General features: G+C 38.7%; 7 protein-coding genes across 7 annotated transcripts; 3 read left to right on the forward strand and 4 right to left on the reverse strand.

Moving 5' to 3' along the window:
- Window positions 1-75: 75 nt before the first annotated feature.
- swi3 (replication fork protection complex subunit Swi3) lies at window positions 76-711 on the forward strand (the record flags this gene model as incomplete). The annotated part of the gene is made up of 2 exons (XM_056179860.1): window positions 76-260; window positions 327-711. The coding sequence occupies 2 exons, from the start codon at window positions 76-78 to the stop codon at window positions 709-711; spliced, it is 570 nt and encodes a 189-aa protein (XP_056037231.1).
- A 591-nt stretch (window positions 712-1,302) lies between these two features.
- mzm1 (mitochondrial respiratory chain complex III assembly protein, LYR family Mzm1) lies at window positions 1,303-1,656 on the reverse strand (the record flags this gene model as incomplete). Its single annotated transcript, XM_056179861.1, has 2 exons — window positions 1,303-1,541; window positions 1,596-1,656. The coding sequence occupies 2 exons, from the start codon at window positions 1,654-1,656 to the stop codon at window positions 1,303-1,305; spliced, it is 300 nt and encodes a 99-aa protein (XP_056037232.1).
- A 334-nt stretch (window positions 1,657-1,990) lies between these two features.
- lsm4 (Lsm2-8 complex subunit Lsm4) lies at window positions 1,991-2,448 on the forward strand (the record flags this gene model as incomplete). Its single annotated transcript, XM_056179862.1, has 3 exons — window positions 1,991-1,993; window positions 2,035-2,226; window positions 2,275-2,448. 3 exons carry the CDS (start codon window positions 1,991-1,993, stop codon window positions 2,446-2,448), a joined length of 369 nt encoding a protein of 122 aa, XP_056037233.1.
- Window positions 2,449-2,895: 447 nt separating this feature from the next.
- bpl1 (biotin-protein ligase Bpl1) lies at window positions 2,896-4,812 on the reverse strand (the record flags this gene model as incomplete). Its single annotated transcript, XM_056179863.1, has 1 exon — window positions 2,896-4,812. The coding sequence occupies one exon, from the start codon at window positions 4,810-4,812 to the stop codon at window positions 2,896-2,898; it is 1,917 nt and encodes a 638-aa protein (XP_056034875.1).
- A 563-nt stretch (window positions 4,813-5,375) lies between these two features.
- mgm101 (mitochondrial DNA repair protein) lies at window positions 5,376-6,164 on the forward strand (the record flags this gene model as incomplete). Its single annotated transcript, XM_056179864.1, has 1 exon — window positions 5,376-6,164. One exon carries the CDS (start codon window positions 5,376-5,378, stop codon window positions 6,162-6,164), a length of 789 nt encoding a protein of 262 aa, XP_056034874.1.
- A 317-nt stretch (window positions 6,165-6,481) lies between these two features.
- On the reverse strand, window positions 6,482-7,090 carry hva22 (ER membrane organization protein, HVA22/TB2/DP1 family protein; the record flags this gene model as incomplete). The annotated part of the gene is made up of 3 exons (XM_056179865.1): window positions 6,482-6,849; window positions 6,907-7,028; window positions 7,077-7,090. 3 exons carry the CDS (start codon window positions 7,088-7,090, stop codon window positions 6,482-6,484), a joined length of 504 nt encoding a protein of 167 aa, XP_056034873.1.
- A 500-nt stretch (window positions 7,091-7,590) lies between these two features.
- On the reverse strand, window positions 7,591-14,592 carry tor1 (TORC2 serine/threonine protein kinase Tor1; the record flags this gene model as incomplete). The annotated part of the gene is made up of 1 exon (XM_056179866.1): window positions 7,591-14,592. One exon carries the CDS (start codon window positions 14,590-14,592, stop codon window positions 7,591-7,593), a length of 7,002 nt encoding a protein of 2,333 aa, XP_056034872.1.
- Window positions 14,593-14,914: the final 322 nt, after the last annotated feature.

Genomic DNA, 14,914 nt, shown 5'->3' on the forward strand with positions numbered 1-14,914 from the left:
TTTATAAATTCGAGAAGACTAATACCACTAAAGTAAAATACCTCTTACCTCTACATATAAACTCAGTTCTCCAAAATGGCAGCTCCAAATTCTATTGAACAAAGAGAGAAAACAAATATAAGTGATAAGAATGCATTGCCTAGAGAAAATACTGAAAAGGAAAACGAGAATGATAATGAAAGCTTTGATCTTGGTTTAGAAGAAAAAGACGTTCCAGTGAAGCGTCCACGTAAACAGATTGCAAAGTTTGATGAAGAAAGGTAATTGCAATCAATGGAATGAGGTTAAACTGTGAGGGAAGTAGTAAGCTAACAGAATTTAAATAGGTTAGCGTCTGAGAATGGCATTCCGAAGCTTCAACGTATGAGAAAAAAGGTGAATTTGAAAGGAAAGGGCCATGAGTTAGGGGACTTGAAAAGAATTTTATCCATGTATCATATTTGGACACACGAATTATATCCACGAGCTACCTTCGATGACTCAATATCGTACTTGAACAGACTAGGATCCACACGTTCAGTCAAGGTACGCAGACGTGGTTGGATCAATGAAGTTGCCGATGAAAGTGTAGTTGGCCAGGAAAGCCTACAAAACGTGTCTTACGACCAACCTCCCGTTATGGGATCGACGAGGTTGCCTTCTAAGCAAGATTCGTACCTTGAAAACGGTGAAGACGTGTCATTCGTTATTCCAGACGTTGAGAATGAATAAGTCTTGCTAACTTGTCTATCTTTCGCTAATGACTCCCGCTGTTTCAGTCGATGAAAGTTGGCTATTTTCTTTGGACACTCTTCAAGCGGTGAAGATTATGAATAGATGGATCGCTTTAGCATGCTTTTATTTATATTTAAGAGCTGTCCTTCTTGTAATTTAGTAGCTGCCGTCTCTTTTTGCTGCAGTCCTTCATCCGAGAAAGGCAAGACTATATTCCATAGAGTGTACGTTCCTCTTTGTGTGTGTGTTTTTTCTAACTTCTTAATTTAGCTTTTGTTATTTATACCCTGAATACTACTAAGGGCAATTGGGTAACTCATTTTCAATCATTTCTCGTTTTTCATCAAGCTCATTGTCAGTAATTTCGCAACAGGATACTTTTCTATGCTTCAGGAAGTGAAAATTTGCCATTTAATTAAGAGTTCTTTTCCTTTCACAACCATTTATTTTTTCTGAGTTTCCTTTCCATCTATACGTATAGTTATGGATATGTACATAGATGATAAATTCAGACGTCCCTAACAATAAAGGCCTGTCGTATATTATTTTTATTGTATACCTTTATTTTTTCTCGTTCTCAATACAACTTCAGTACTTGAGCGTTTTAGTTCTATGCTTGTTTTCATTCATTTCAGTAGAATCACGAATCTTCAGTGAATAGACACCGTCATCTTTTTTCACAGCCTGCACGACATTATTTCGCAATATAGAAGCAACCCCGTTTCCCAACTCGATTTTCTCTTTCGCTTGGTCCCCCGCCAGCCCAGCACTTTCACGAAATCCCGATCGAATGCGAGTTCTAGCATCCTCAAGAATTACAGCGTCCCCTAAATTATAGTAGTTAGCTTCCAGCATTTTGTAGAATCGAAATCATTTTCAACCTTCAAATACTTCTTTACTTGCTCTCCATAGATTTCGAAAGCACGATCTAGCAGCGGCCATGTTTCCTTGGTTCTTCTTGTTTTGGAATAAAGGCTATCTTGTGATTGTTTGGACTTTAGAGAAAAGAAATTGAGCGTCTGCAAGGATCGCCTTCTTTATGTTGCCTTCGACTAGGAAGAGACTAAGAAAGGTAGAACGATAACATCAAGAATTAAAGTTAAGAAAAAGCAGCACAATTTTCATATCTATTAAAATAATAGATCTATACTTTTGTATTTTTTTTTAATTATTTTCTAGACTTCGACCATAACCTTCAAAGTCATTTCTTGTACGTATACTGAGCTTCATCAAACGCAAGTACTGCCATAGAACAAGCATATTACTTTATTGGGAAATGGTAAGAAGCATGAAGTAAATGCCATTCTAATTTTTCTATAGCTTCCTTTAACCTTATTAAATGCGGCTCAAGGTAGGCCTATACTTGTAGAGCTAAAAAACGGCGAAACCTTCAATGGCCATCTCGAAAAATGTGATACATATATGAACCTGACTCTACACGAGGTTATACGGACTATGCCTGATGGTGATAGATTCTTTCGACTTCCTGAATGCTATATCCGTGGAAATAACGTATGTAATTTGACGATGGTAGAATTGTATCAACTAACTTGAAAACAGATTAAATACTTACGAATTCAAGACGAGGTTTTGGAGCAAGTTGGAAAACAACAAGCACAGCAACGTGAAACTCGTGGATCGAGATTCCGTGGCCGTGGACAACGCGGCCGTGGAGGTTATGGAAACATGAATCCTTCAAATCGTCGCGGACGTGGACGAGGAGGGCATTATTGAAAAGAATTTTAGTTATGGCGACTTTTGATTAGCGAATTGATCTCTTTATTGATGAACAATCTTTGCGTACAACTGCTCTAGGTGATATGGTTGCCTTGGAGCAAAACCATTATCCCTCTTAATTCCACATTATAACCTTTCAATGCGTAGCCTGTTAATGAGAAAAGTGGTTTCTATTCTCTTGATATTCTTACAAATTTTTATTTCTATTTTTCCTACTTCATAATTTATGGGAATTTGTTTACACTATGTAGAAAAAAGACAGCATGTCCTTATGGTAGATCTAAAATACCTATTATAGACGATGAATGAATCTAAAAACTTGGCGAGATTATGGAACCAGCCCAAATTCAAGAGTGATAACCGTAAGCAATCATTGAATGAAATTCTAAAAGACTGAAATTGTACAAGCTATATTAATAAAGATGAAATCTAAAAGATAGAATACTATGTCTTCTTGGTAATTAAATTCTTCATCAAATCAAAGCTGTTTCCATCGGGCTGTAGGTAAATACTATTGCCATAAGCAACTCCGGAATGATTGAGAAGCTCAGCAATTAGCAAACCAAAGTCAGATGTGATTCCTTTAATTCTAGCTTTTTCACCACTTTGCAAATTGACGATCTGCTTATTGTGTAGCCAATACTGATAATATTCTGGCAAGATTCGAGCAAACCCATCTCGAAGAAGTGTGTAATAATAATGCTCAAAGTAATTAAAAATCTTAGCTAACAAAATCTCAAACCGGAAATACTCTAAAGGGCTCTCTGGATGTTGCTTGTTCCACTCGTCGACTAGTGTATTCAAAGATATGGTAGGTCCCAGATTACTCACGTTCACTCCACATCCGATCACCAAATGTAAGACATCGTTTTCATATGTAGATGTAACAATTATTCCTGAAAGCTTCGTATATCTCTTTTCCTGGTGCAAAGATTCACCTTCACTGACAGATGCGTAAACATCGTTGGGCCATTTAATAAAGACGGGAATATCCTCATAACCAGGGGCGTAGTTTCTAACACCATTGACGACAGAAAGGGCCATAAGATACTGGAAGAGAGCTACTGGGGTTGTACTGAAATTTTCGGATGGAACATTCACAATAAAAGAAAATGCTAGTACTCCATAAGGGGAAACCCACATGTTTTGTCCTCTTCCTCTTCCTGCAGTTTGGTAATTAGCAAATGCGGTAAATCCTGTAGGGAGCCTTTCAAGGAACTTTGGATTGCTATCAAAAAGCGTTTGGGTTGAACGAATGACAGGAGAAATAAGAATGGGCGAGCCAAAATGACAATCTTTCAAGTTCTTTTGATACAATTTGTAGTCAAAGTGGGACTTTGTATGCTCGTATTCGATTTCCTCATTACCAGAACAAATAGAGACAGATGGTTTTGTTTCTTGGTTTAAGTCATCATTTGAATCATGATTCGACGGCGAAGCGTTCGGTAGTGTATGACGGTCTGAGACATCTTTAAAATGAAAGTCGTAGGTTTTATCACAGAGGGTATTATGGATTTTATCTTCTTTGAACCAATTAAATAGCCAACTTGTGGATTCATTACAAGGAAATAAGTACTGATCCGTCACCTTTGGTTGGACACAGCATTCCGAAATATTTTTGGGAATCCTAAGCCCTAGAAGCTTTAACATATGTGCGATGAGTTCTAATCGCACTGGCTCATCGTGTTCGTCCAGTGTATTATTACCATCTGCACCAAACTCTGGGTGAACTCCTGTCAAGACGACATGCCCTTTACCAATGGGTATATAAATAATAGCTGCTGAACGCTCTTTTTCCACTTCGGCATAACGTGCTACAACTCGGACCTTGGGATAGGCTTCAGCATTTACGAATGATCCGCCTCCATTGTAATAAATGCGCGTCGTCGTCGTTGTTGCCGAATTTGAACCTTCCATTTGTTCTAATGCTAAAGGAGCGGCCCTTGCACCCTCTTCACTGTCATAGGCAAATCCGGAAAACGTTGGGCCGGCACAAGTACCTGGGAAAAACTGAAGCTTTCTTGACCCGATGACATTTAAATCTTTGTCAGGCATTCGAAATTCAACATTGGCTGACGCAAAGTAGCCGCCCGCGCAAAGACCAAGGTAGCTTCCACCCCGACGAACGAAATCTGTAATGTTCCGATAAATAAGGTCATTGAATGAACCACAGTAGCCCAAATCTCTTCCTCCGGGTATTATTAGAAGAGAGGTATTACTTGGCCAAGGATCATGCTCTAGAGTACAAGCGTCCACAAATCGCATAGAATATTGTGGCACAACGAAAGGAAAAAGGCATTGAAAAGTTCGTGATAAACATGCTTTTGAAACACCGTTTCCATTATATATTAGAACATTCATGATTTTCTCTAAACCTACCGAAATTGGCTGTTAACATATATTTAGTAGTGTTGGGTAATAAGTGATTTTTGGATGCTCTTCAACTCGCAATTAAAGAGTACAGAAATGATGCTCATTCCCACGGATTCTCAATGTAAAGGCGTCCAATAATACCATTTATAATTGGCATCGTCGTTGTCGTATAACTTATTTTCTATGATCGCTCTGAGAGCAATCCAATGAACCCAAGTATGATTTTTCATATGGATTAACCAAAGAACATGGGGCCTAATTGAAAGACTAAATATGCTTGTTTGGCTTGTTGGACACTAATTTCGGCGCTTGTTCACTTTTAGCCATGAATCCTTCTATAACAATGAAACCAGAATGAAAGAACAAGAATCAAACGCATTCATTTCTTGAAACAAAATCAACTCGTATTCATTTCTGATTAATTTGAATGTAAATAAACACGATGAACTATCGTTTGCTATAAGCTTATGTTTAGATTACACTTGACGAAGTGGTCCATTTTGATTTCGTAGTAAGGAAACTACAACAAGATTCAGGAAAAACAAAAAACTATGAGACATACAAAATTAGTCTTTGCAATTACAAGGAACGCAACTTCCAAGAAGCTGTGTAACTCCAATGGCTGTTTAAAACAACTCAGCATCCCAGGATCATCTCCAAGCTTGCCATCCATATGGTTGAATCATCGTCCTTTTCATATTTCTAGTTTCTGTGCTGAAAATAGGACAGCTCCTCCAAAAACAAACGAAACCGAAAAAACTTTAAAAAATGAAAATGAGCTTCGTTCAGATGTACAGGAAGCAAACATACCGGACATGGGTCCTAATTGGCAAACTTCGTTTTACGGGTTGTCAGCACAGCCTTTTAGCAAGGAGATTAGTAGTACTCTTACAGCTCCACTTTCACTGGAAGACGTGGAAATAAAACCAGATGGAATCCTTTATCTACCTGAAATCAAATACCGAAGAATCTTAAACAGTGCTTTTGGCCCCGGCGGATGGGGACTTGCCCCTCGTGGAAACACCACTGTTACAAGTAAATCAGTTTCTAGAGAGTATGCTCTGGTTTGCCATGGCCGGCTTGTGTCAGTTGCTCGAGGTGAGCAAACTTATTTTGATCCTGAAGGAGTTGCTACAGCGTCTGAGGGTTGCAAATCAAATGCATTAATGAGATGCTGCAAAGACTTGGGAGTTGCGAGTGAACTATGGGATCCGAGATTTATTCGTACTTTTAAACGTGAGCGTTGCACGGAAGTATTTGTCGAAAATGTCATGACAAAGAAAAAGCGTAAATTATGGCGCAGAAAGGAAGACAGATTCACTTATCCTTACAAAGAATGATTAGTTTTATAATTACTTTGTTGCAATTGATATTTCTCTTTATTTGTAACTACGGTTGGCTTAATTATAACACCATCTTCTAACTATTAATCGAAACTGGAACCACCAGCTCTTTAATCTTTTTTACTTCTACGAATCTTTCCGTGTCATGAAACCTATTGTATTAAACCCGTACATATGCAAATCATTGAATGAAATCCCCGTAAGTTTAATCCTTAATTATCATACTTTGAAGAAGTCAAAGAGGTGCCGAACCAGACATAAACCGTGTAGAAATCATAAGTATACCCGATGTCTGATATTTCACTTTCGTTACATTAGGAAGATTTCTTGGGAGCATCGTTCTTAGAACCCGGAGCCGCAGTATCTCCCTTGGGGAAATAATCAATCATGGACCGTAAAAATCCCCAAGAATTAATCAGAAGTTGTTCAGAGTTACTTAGTTGAACTAACTTTTCAAGAAAGCCCTGGATTGTATCCTTGTGCTCTCGAAGGAAGGTCGAAATGTACGTTTGATACACATATTCTGAACCGCGCGTCTTGGGGTGTAATAACCAAATCCACAGGACAACCTTGGCAGTGCTGTAAAAAGGAACCCAACGTATATAGCTGCCAACCAATCCTTCAATTGAAGTGACACATCCATAAACGCACCAGTAAGCCATCAATCGACGACGCTCTTCATCTAAATGAGTTAGCCTCTAGTTTACACTCTTGTTGAACGAAAAGTTCAATTACTTACCAACAGTTTTTGGTTCATTATTACGAATCTGAAAAGCTTTTGGGATCAATTGATTAGCTTTTGCGGGTACCTCAAGCAACAAATAGCTTCTATATATCGGATATCCTGCTCCAATTACTGTGCTAATTCATTCTATTAGCGTATTTTCACTTTGTTTTTTTCCTGCTTACCTCAGAATCTCCATTTCTGTTATACAAAGTACGGATTTTAGTTGATTTTACTTAATAAAACCGTTTGTTAAATTTTATAACTAAATTTAGGTACGTACTGAAAGCAATGGATTTGTTTGTATGTAAGTTTTGCCCATGCAATACGAGAACGTCGCTTAATACAATATCATACTTAACGAACTCAAAATCACAAGAATATACTGCTTACTTAAATGTAAGTTTCAATGAACGAAGAAAAATTCGTTGCTACTATAATCATGAAAGACTATACTAGGATTGAAGTCCTTAGACCAACAAAACTATCTACTCAACTCCACACGACGTATCTTTGGAATTTCATTCTATTAAGTTAAAAACAATCTTTTGATCCACTTAGCTATCGTTACTTGACATTATAAAACCACGTAAAATTGAAAAAGTATTAGGGCAGCGGAAATAAGAAACACTGCATAAGTAATAAATAGTACAGACGCACATAATCTGATTTAGAAAAAAAAAACAAAACAAAACGGAGTTACCAGAAACTGCACCAGCCCACGTAGCAACGGCAAAGATTTTCTGGTGCTGTCGCTTGCTGGATTAGTCTTTCTACTTGTGTTTTGACAGGCAGTTCTTCTGTTAAATGAAAGTCTTTTCCGGTCAGCTTATTGGATACCCGTTTTAAAACTTGGATAGATCTTTCATTCAAGTTTTCGGATTCATTATTTTTATCCTCATTGATATAGTCCAAGTGCCGGATTCGATGAACAAAAGAACGGCTCTTCTCTTCCACACTGCTTGAGCCTGCTTTAAGCGTTGTCGTAACTCCAAACGAACCCTTCGTCATCAGTCTCCAGTTAATTAAAGGATCATAAACAAACGCTTCCAAAACTGCCATTAAAGATTCCGTGTTGGATCTTAAAACTCTCAAAACATGCTCGCATGTAATTGTGTAGGTCCCCTGAATACCACTTACCTCCATGGCGTTGATAAGCATACGAGTGAGTCTAAAGGGTATGTGCTCGGGGAACTTATCTCTATGCATAGCAACTTCAAAACAGTCGGCGAAATCAATGTGAATAATTTTACCTGTGTATCTATCCATCATTAGGTTCGAAGGGTGTCTATCGCCGAGTCCTAATATATAGCCCACCATTGACATCAAAGCTAGACTTTGGGTGAAACTGATCCTTCGATCTAACCATGCTTCTGAGTTGGGGCTTCTGAGCCAAAGTAAATGATATAAGTCATGACCATCTGTATTTGCCAGAACAAACTCAAAAACTTCTAGCTTTTGCAAAAGGGTTAAGCTATCATAAGCCGGCGCCATTTGTAGCATCATGCGATGCTCATGGTTCAACATGAGATGCCGCTTAGCACGGAAATCGCGAATCAACGAGTGCAAAGTGTCACTATGAGGCACCCAACCAAGCAAACCTGAATTTGGAGACAAAGGTATGACGGGATACCTTTCTATACTAAGTCGTCTCTTGAAAGTCTCTGAGTCCGTCGTTAATAAAGTATTACACAGTCCAAATAACTGCATAACTCGTTCATCTTGCCTCAAATCCTCATGTCCTTTTAAAGCATATTGATAATCTTTTCCGTCACTACCGCGAATGGTAAACCGTCGGGGTCTCTGCTTCGATGAGATAACCTCAAATTTACGATGGAAATGAGCAATTTTTATTACAGGCTTGTTATGCCCATACGTTCCTGGTACAGCTAACTCCAAATCGGAAGCATCCAAAAGCTTCGGAGATACATACTGCAATTCTAAATGCTTGATTTTGGGCAGCTGTCTTTGGATACGTCTAAAAACTTGATAATATATGTCCCATGACTGATTCAGCTCTGTTGAATCATCACTCTTCAAATACTTCTTCCAGCAGTTTTTGGCTCTACGGAGGTCGTATCCAAATGACTGGGCAAAGGAGACTTCCGACAAAGTGGAAGGTCCCTTTTCTAATATCTCATGAAGAGGTGTAATGATTTCAATCATCAAAGACGTATTATGGTCTGTAAAGTACGCCTGAGAAGCCTCCTCTAATCCCTCATACCATAGCTCATGCCATAAAATAGCAACTCGGATCAATTCGTGACTGACTAAAAGGGCTTGGCGTACCAAAACATCACTATGCGAAAGCATACTATCCATAATAGATTTAGCAGATTGCTTTTGCTGAATATTAGTAGACTTGGAAGACACCGTTAAAGAGTAAACTAATGCCTGAGGGTGAACACGTCCGATATCAGACAGCAGCTGATGAACCGAAGAACGAACCGACGTGCTGGATGTGTGAATCCGAGCAATTAATTGAGGAATTACCTCTAACCACGTATCCATAGGCACGTTGGAAAAACCTTCTGTGATCGCAGCAGCAACACCTTTGTGTTCGCCAAATTTGAACCATAAGTTTAATAATCGTAATATATCCTGTAAAGAATTTTTAGGACTTAAAGCAGATGACTTAAAGAACCCTCTAATCGCAGGAACAATATATTGTGGATACATTTCTCTCCCAATGCCTGCATCAGATTGCTCATAATACCCAACGACTTCAAAATTCACAAGTGCCCAAGAATGCCAAGCCTTATACCAGTTTTTGTCACATATAGTCGCATTATAGTAAGAACTCAGAATTTCAGTTACACTTTCCTTTAACATAGAACGCTGTAACACTTTTTTCCACTTTCCCTGTTTATGAAAGCATCTCGCAAGAAATGATTGTTCATCACTGACTTCATAATCATTTGACAATTCACCTGAATCCATAAACGGCATTGCTCGATTAGTTTTATTTCTTGAATATAAAAAACTCGTAAATTCTTCTAAGCTTGCCACAGCAACCTCTTTGTTGTTATTTGCCCACAAAAACTTTAAATAGGTATATACAACGTGGGGATTTATTGATTTGAGAGAATCCATTGGGTACGGTTTCGAGGGATCACGGCCCATTAGGTAGTTCAAGCATTTACCGGCCAATTTTAGTCGGTCAGATCTGCGACATAAATTAGCCAATTCAATCCACATTTCTGGCGAGTGTGTAGGAGAAAACACAAGAGCTCTAAAACGTAGAGTATTATGCCAAACGTCAACATTTTTCTGACACCCCCGAAGCCTTTTTTTCCAGGTTTTCTTCAAGGAATCTAAATTCCCCTCAAATGACTCATTTTTCTTATAATCGATTATTTCTTCCAGTTCCGATAGCATCTGAGACTTCACCATTATACCATAAGCACGATTGTAGCTTCCTCTAATTATAGAAGAAAGGTCATTGACAAGTATATCCCGATGTCTCTCAATATGTAAATAAGCTTTTTCATACTGACACCGATGTACGGCATGGATAGCAGAAAAAAACTCCTTCTCTTGAGGTTCTCTATCCATGGCACTGACATATTCACTGATTAAACCCCATTGACCAAGACCCCACGCAGCAGCTGCTGCAAGCGGAGCAATAGCTTCACGATGTTCTTGTTCAGACACAACCCACGTTTCCTGGGCCAAATGAGACAGATGATCCCAGTCACCCAAAGCAAAATAGCATCGGAGTTTTCCGAAACTAATTTCGAAAGAGTGCTCACCTTCAGCTTCCCGTGTCTCGTAGGCTGCTAACGCATCATCCCATCTTTGTAATTTTTCATACCAAGTTTCCTTAAGGTTGAATTGTTTATGTTGTTTTGCATACTGCAACATGCCAACAGCTGCATCAGATTGTTGAAGATGATTATTTATCGTAATTAGCGATTCAATGGTGCCAATACTGACATCCTCTTTTGTTTCTTCCATAAACTGCAATTCAGTATAGTGTAAAGCTTTGGCATATACATTAGCTTTTGAAGCATGTGCACTTAATGCTTCAATAGATATTGGCAGAGCATGATCCTCTCTTTCCATATATTCCGCAAGATTAAGTAAAATTTGAGAAATTTCAACTGATATGTTCGGTGCATTTAACGCCGTCTCAACTGACTTTACTAAACTTTTTTTATTACTGGCACCTAACTCGTCCCAACAAGAAAGAAAACTAACGTTAAATAAATCGCGGGAGAGTGGGTGGTAAATGCCAGCCAAACTAGAACAAGCCCTCAGAGCTGAAGAGGGTGATTCCTTCAATAGTTCGACGCTGAGTCTCCGTATCCAATCTTGCCAATCGTCTCGAGTGAGTTTCTGTGACGCTTCCCATGAAGCTTTTAATGAAGACTGATCTACGGGTAATTTGGTCAGAGGCGGATCCTCCAATTCAAACTTTAAAGAAGATATTTGTTGAAATTCATTCGCAATTAAATCCTTTGGTAGGGACTCACCTTTAAGTAATTTTGAGACAAGAAGATCATAAGTCGGATGAGTTATCTTGTGATGCACAAGAACCTTGTTAATCATAGGAATAAATACTGCATAGTCGTAACCTAATTGGGAAACCACAGCACACAGCGTATCCATTATGACGATTTTTAGTTCACTGTTTGACTTCGTTAGCATGCGCACTAAAGGATGAATGATACGAGAGGCATGGTCGGAAAAATTAACTAGTTGCAAGAGTTGAGAAATACACTTTAATGCACTTTTTCGAAATTGCAATGGAACTGAGTCACGTTCAAAACTTCTGATGATAACGGGCAGCACCAGGTGCATGTATTCTTCAATATTAGATCCAAAAATAACAAATGACTGTAAAAATTTGTAGGAAATCACTCTAGTTGGTGATGTGTCCGAAGAGAAGGATTTCAACATATGAGACAGGATTTGTGGTAAATAGAACTTAAATTCATCTCCCAATGCGACGGCGATTGAATCAATCAAATCTATTATTACAAGTAAAAGTGATGGAGATGTATTCCAAAAGACTTTTGATAGATTAAAGATTTCAGATATATAATCCTTTATTTTCGGCCCCACAATAGAAGTCAAATTTGTGAGTTGCTGAAAATATAATTCTACAGATGAAGGAGACAAGTTCGTCATTAACTGCAAGAATGTAGGAACTAACTGAGGAAGGAAGGCAACGGATTTAAACTTTAGTTGAGAGCATATATGCATTACTGCTTGGACGACCGACGTATGGTGCATTGCTAATGAGCTGTCTTTGAGAATCTGAACCAAGGTTACAACAGCAACCATGGCATAGTTCTCTAAAGAGTCATATTGAGTGCATGGCAAATTAGAGAAAACACTTTGATGTGTCGACTGACTTTTCTGTAATTTATCAGAAAACTGCTCGGTAGCCAAATAAGTATAAGGATCAAGGGCACCTAAAACACCCAAGGTCCTTAAAACTTCTCTTTTAATAGGTGTTGGTTGCTCCGATTGTAATATTTCAATCAATATGTTTAATAAAAAGGGATAATCCATGTATGGCTGAATAACGTAACCAGAAGCGCCGCAGAGTTGTCTTAAACATTTTAAAGATGCCAACCGTTTTAAAGTTGAGCTTTGATCTTGAAGACTAAATAAAATAAGCTTCATAAAAGAAGACCGAACGTCTGTAGGAATGTCGTCTCCTTCTACACTTGCTAATTCACCTAGAGCAGCAATGATGGCAGAAGATACTCCCGGACTAGGATCAGAACCTTTCGGTAAAATAACATGCATGATAGATTCGATGTAAGGCTTAATGAGCATTCGAGCTTTGGAAACGAGTAGTTTTAATAACTGAGCACTCTCTTCTTTTTGACGACTGTTCCCCGAATATTCTAAGTCGGAAAGCAATTGTATAATTGTTTTCCGCAAAGAAGGCATGACATGAGCCGGATTGTATAACGCGAGTCGACCAATGATAACAATGGCAATCTCACGGATAGAAAACACCTCGTCATTTAAAGCTATGAAAAGGCAACGAATGTTATCAGGGTGAGCCAGATGACGATCGAATCGCTCATCTAACAATGAGAGCACAGTTTCTCTAATTCGGGGGTCCGAATCTGCTATTCCTAAAGTAAGAAGCTTTTCGAGTACCTCAGCAACAGACTCAATAGCTAAAGGGGTAGTTTTACGACACACAGGATCTCTAGCGAAAACCTGGCAGCAAGTTCTGGCGGCGGCAATACGAACTTCGGGATTGTCATTATCGAGATAGGATAAAACCGACTCTTGTATGAAGCTGATCAGCGAGTATCCTGTGAAATTGAAGGTACCTAGCGTTTCCAAAGCTAAAATGATAGGCTCTACGTTTTTGCAATGCTGATTGGTTTCTCTAGCTGAGTAAAGATTTGTAAAGCTAGGGGTATAGGTGTCGTTATTTCGAATCTCAAAATTTTTTCCAGTAAGAATCTGACTAACCATATTTAATAAACGTTCTTGAACAGGAGCAAGCAAAGGAGGAATGTTCTCGGCCATCTTAACAAGTGCTTGCCGCAAGTGTAAGCTTAACTCACAGGAAAATATGAGACCTAAAAGACTACGCGAATCTTCCAATAATTCCAATTTTACAGCGGCAGCAAGCATACCTATACATATAAAAACAGGCTTTTCTTGTTGCTGTCTATCCCTTACTTTAGTAGTCAAAGTATCACGAATCACTAAAAGAATGCTCTGTAAATACGGGATCATAGCTTCATTGACAGCCATTGCGATTCTTCCAATGGCTTCAAAAGCGAGCGGTTTCTCTTTGTCTTTTCGGATTTGGGATAGCAGATAAACCATGAAAGGATCTAAATATTTCAGTTGAAATTTACCGGGATTATACTCTGCCAACGTAGATAGTAGCAGTAAAATTGAACGGCGTATAGTTCCATCGCGGTGTTCGCGTAAGCGGAGAACCAAATCGCAGAATGCAACATAGTGTTCACGGATAAAAGAACCGGATTTTTCAAAAAGTTCTTTATAGGCGAGCAAACTTCCATGTAAATATTCCACACTGGATTGCCGCAGTCCAAATTCGGCTTGCAATAGTACTTTGCTGAAACACTGTAATTGGACTTTGGCCTCACGCTGGCAGACAACATCCAGACAAGCTCCTAAAGCATCTGCAGCGGTTTCCCGGATTAAAGGTTTGGGATCACGAAGGGTTATCCATAGATTTTGGAAAATTTCACTAATATACAAATATACTAAAGTTGGTGAGTTTTGAGCCAAAGACTTTAGAATTAATACAGACGCCATCCGTTTCTGTTCTTGTCGATCCCCTTGAAGCCATTCAAATGCACGTTGGACTTCGAATTCGACAAGTTCGGCTGCCAATGTGCCACCTAAAGCAGCGAGCTGCCCAAATACTTTTGCGGAAAGTTCCATGGAGCGAAAATCCGTACTTGGAAGCGTCATACGCAAATAGTTTGCATACCGCGACAAGTTTGTGATATCTCCATCGCTTTCAAATTCAATTAGTTTCCCAATTGCAAGGATACCACCAAATCGCTCATGAATATCATGACTGTGTATAAGTTCAAAAATCCTTCGATTAATTTCGTTATTAAACCGAGCCAGTGATTCTCCTGAAAGTTCTTTTGTGGAACTATGCACAAAGTCCTTTAAATTCTCGGCCGCCGTAACCTGAACGCTCTCATTTTTACTTAGTAGATCAGCAAAACACTCCATCAATCAATTTCAAGTTGAGTTAACCATGTAGATATCTATTGAAATGCGATTCAATATTTCTTCAAACACAGCGCGCATTCAAGTCGTACAACTTTAGAACTTTTTATCGTGATCAAATAGAATATTTAAAAATATCATTTGCAAATAAACAATGCTTATGTTCAATTATTTGCTTACACAAACAGGCCCTGTATTTATGTGGAATGATAGAGGAGTTATCCTATTCCTTCTGAACACCCCAAGAAATTCGTGAGTGAGTGAGTTGATGAACATTACATATTATAGTGAAGTTCCTTATGTTACTTAGATGACCCGTTAGACT

This window comes from Schizosaccharomyces osmophilus, chromosome 1 (assembly GCF_027921745.1).
Source record: "Schizosaccharomyces osmophilus chromosome 1, complete sequence".
In the NCBI taxonomy this organism is placed as follows: domain Eukaryota; kingdom Fungi; phylum Ascomycota; class Schizosaccharomycetes; order Schizosaccharomycetales; family Schizosaccharomycetaceae; genus Schizosaccharomyces; species Schizosaccharomyces osmophilus.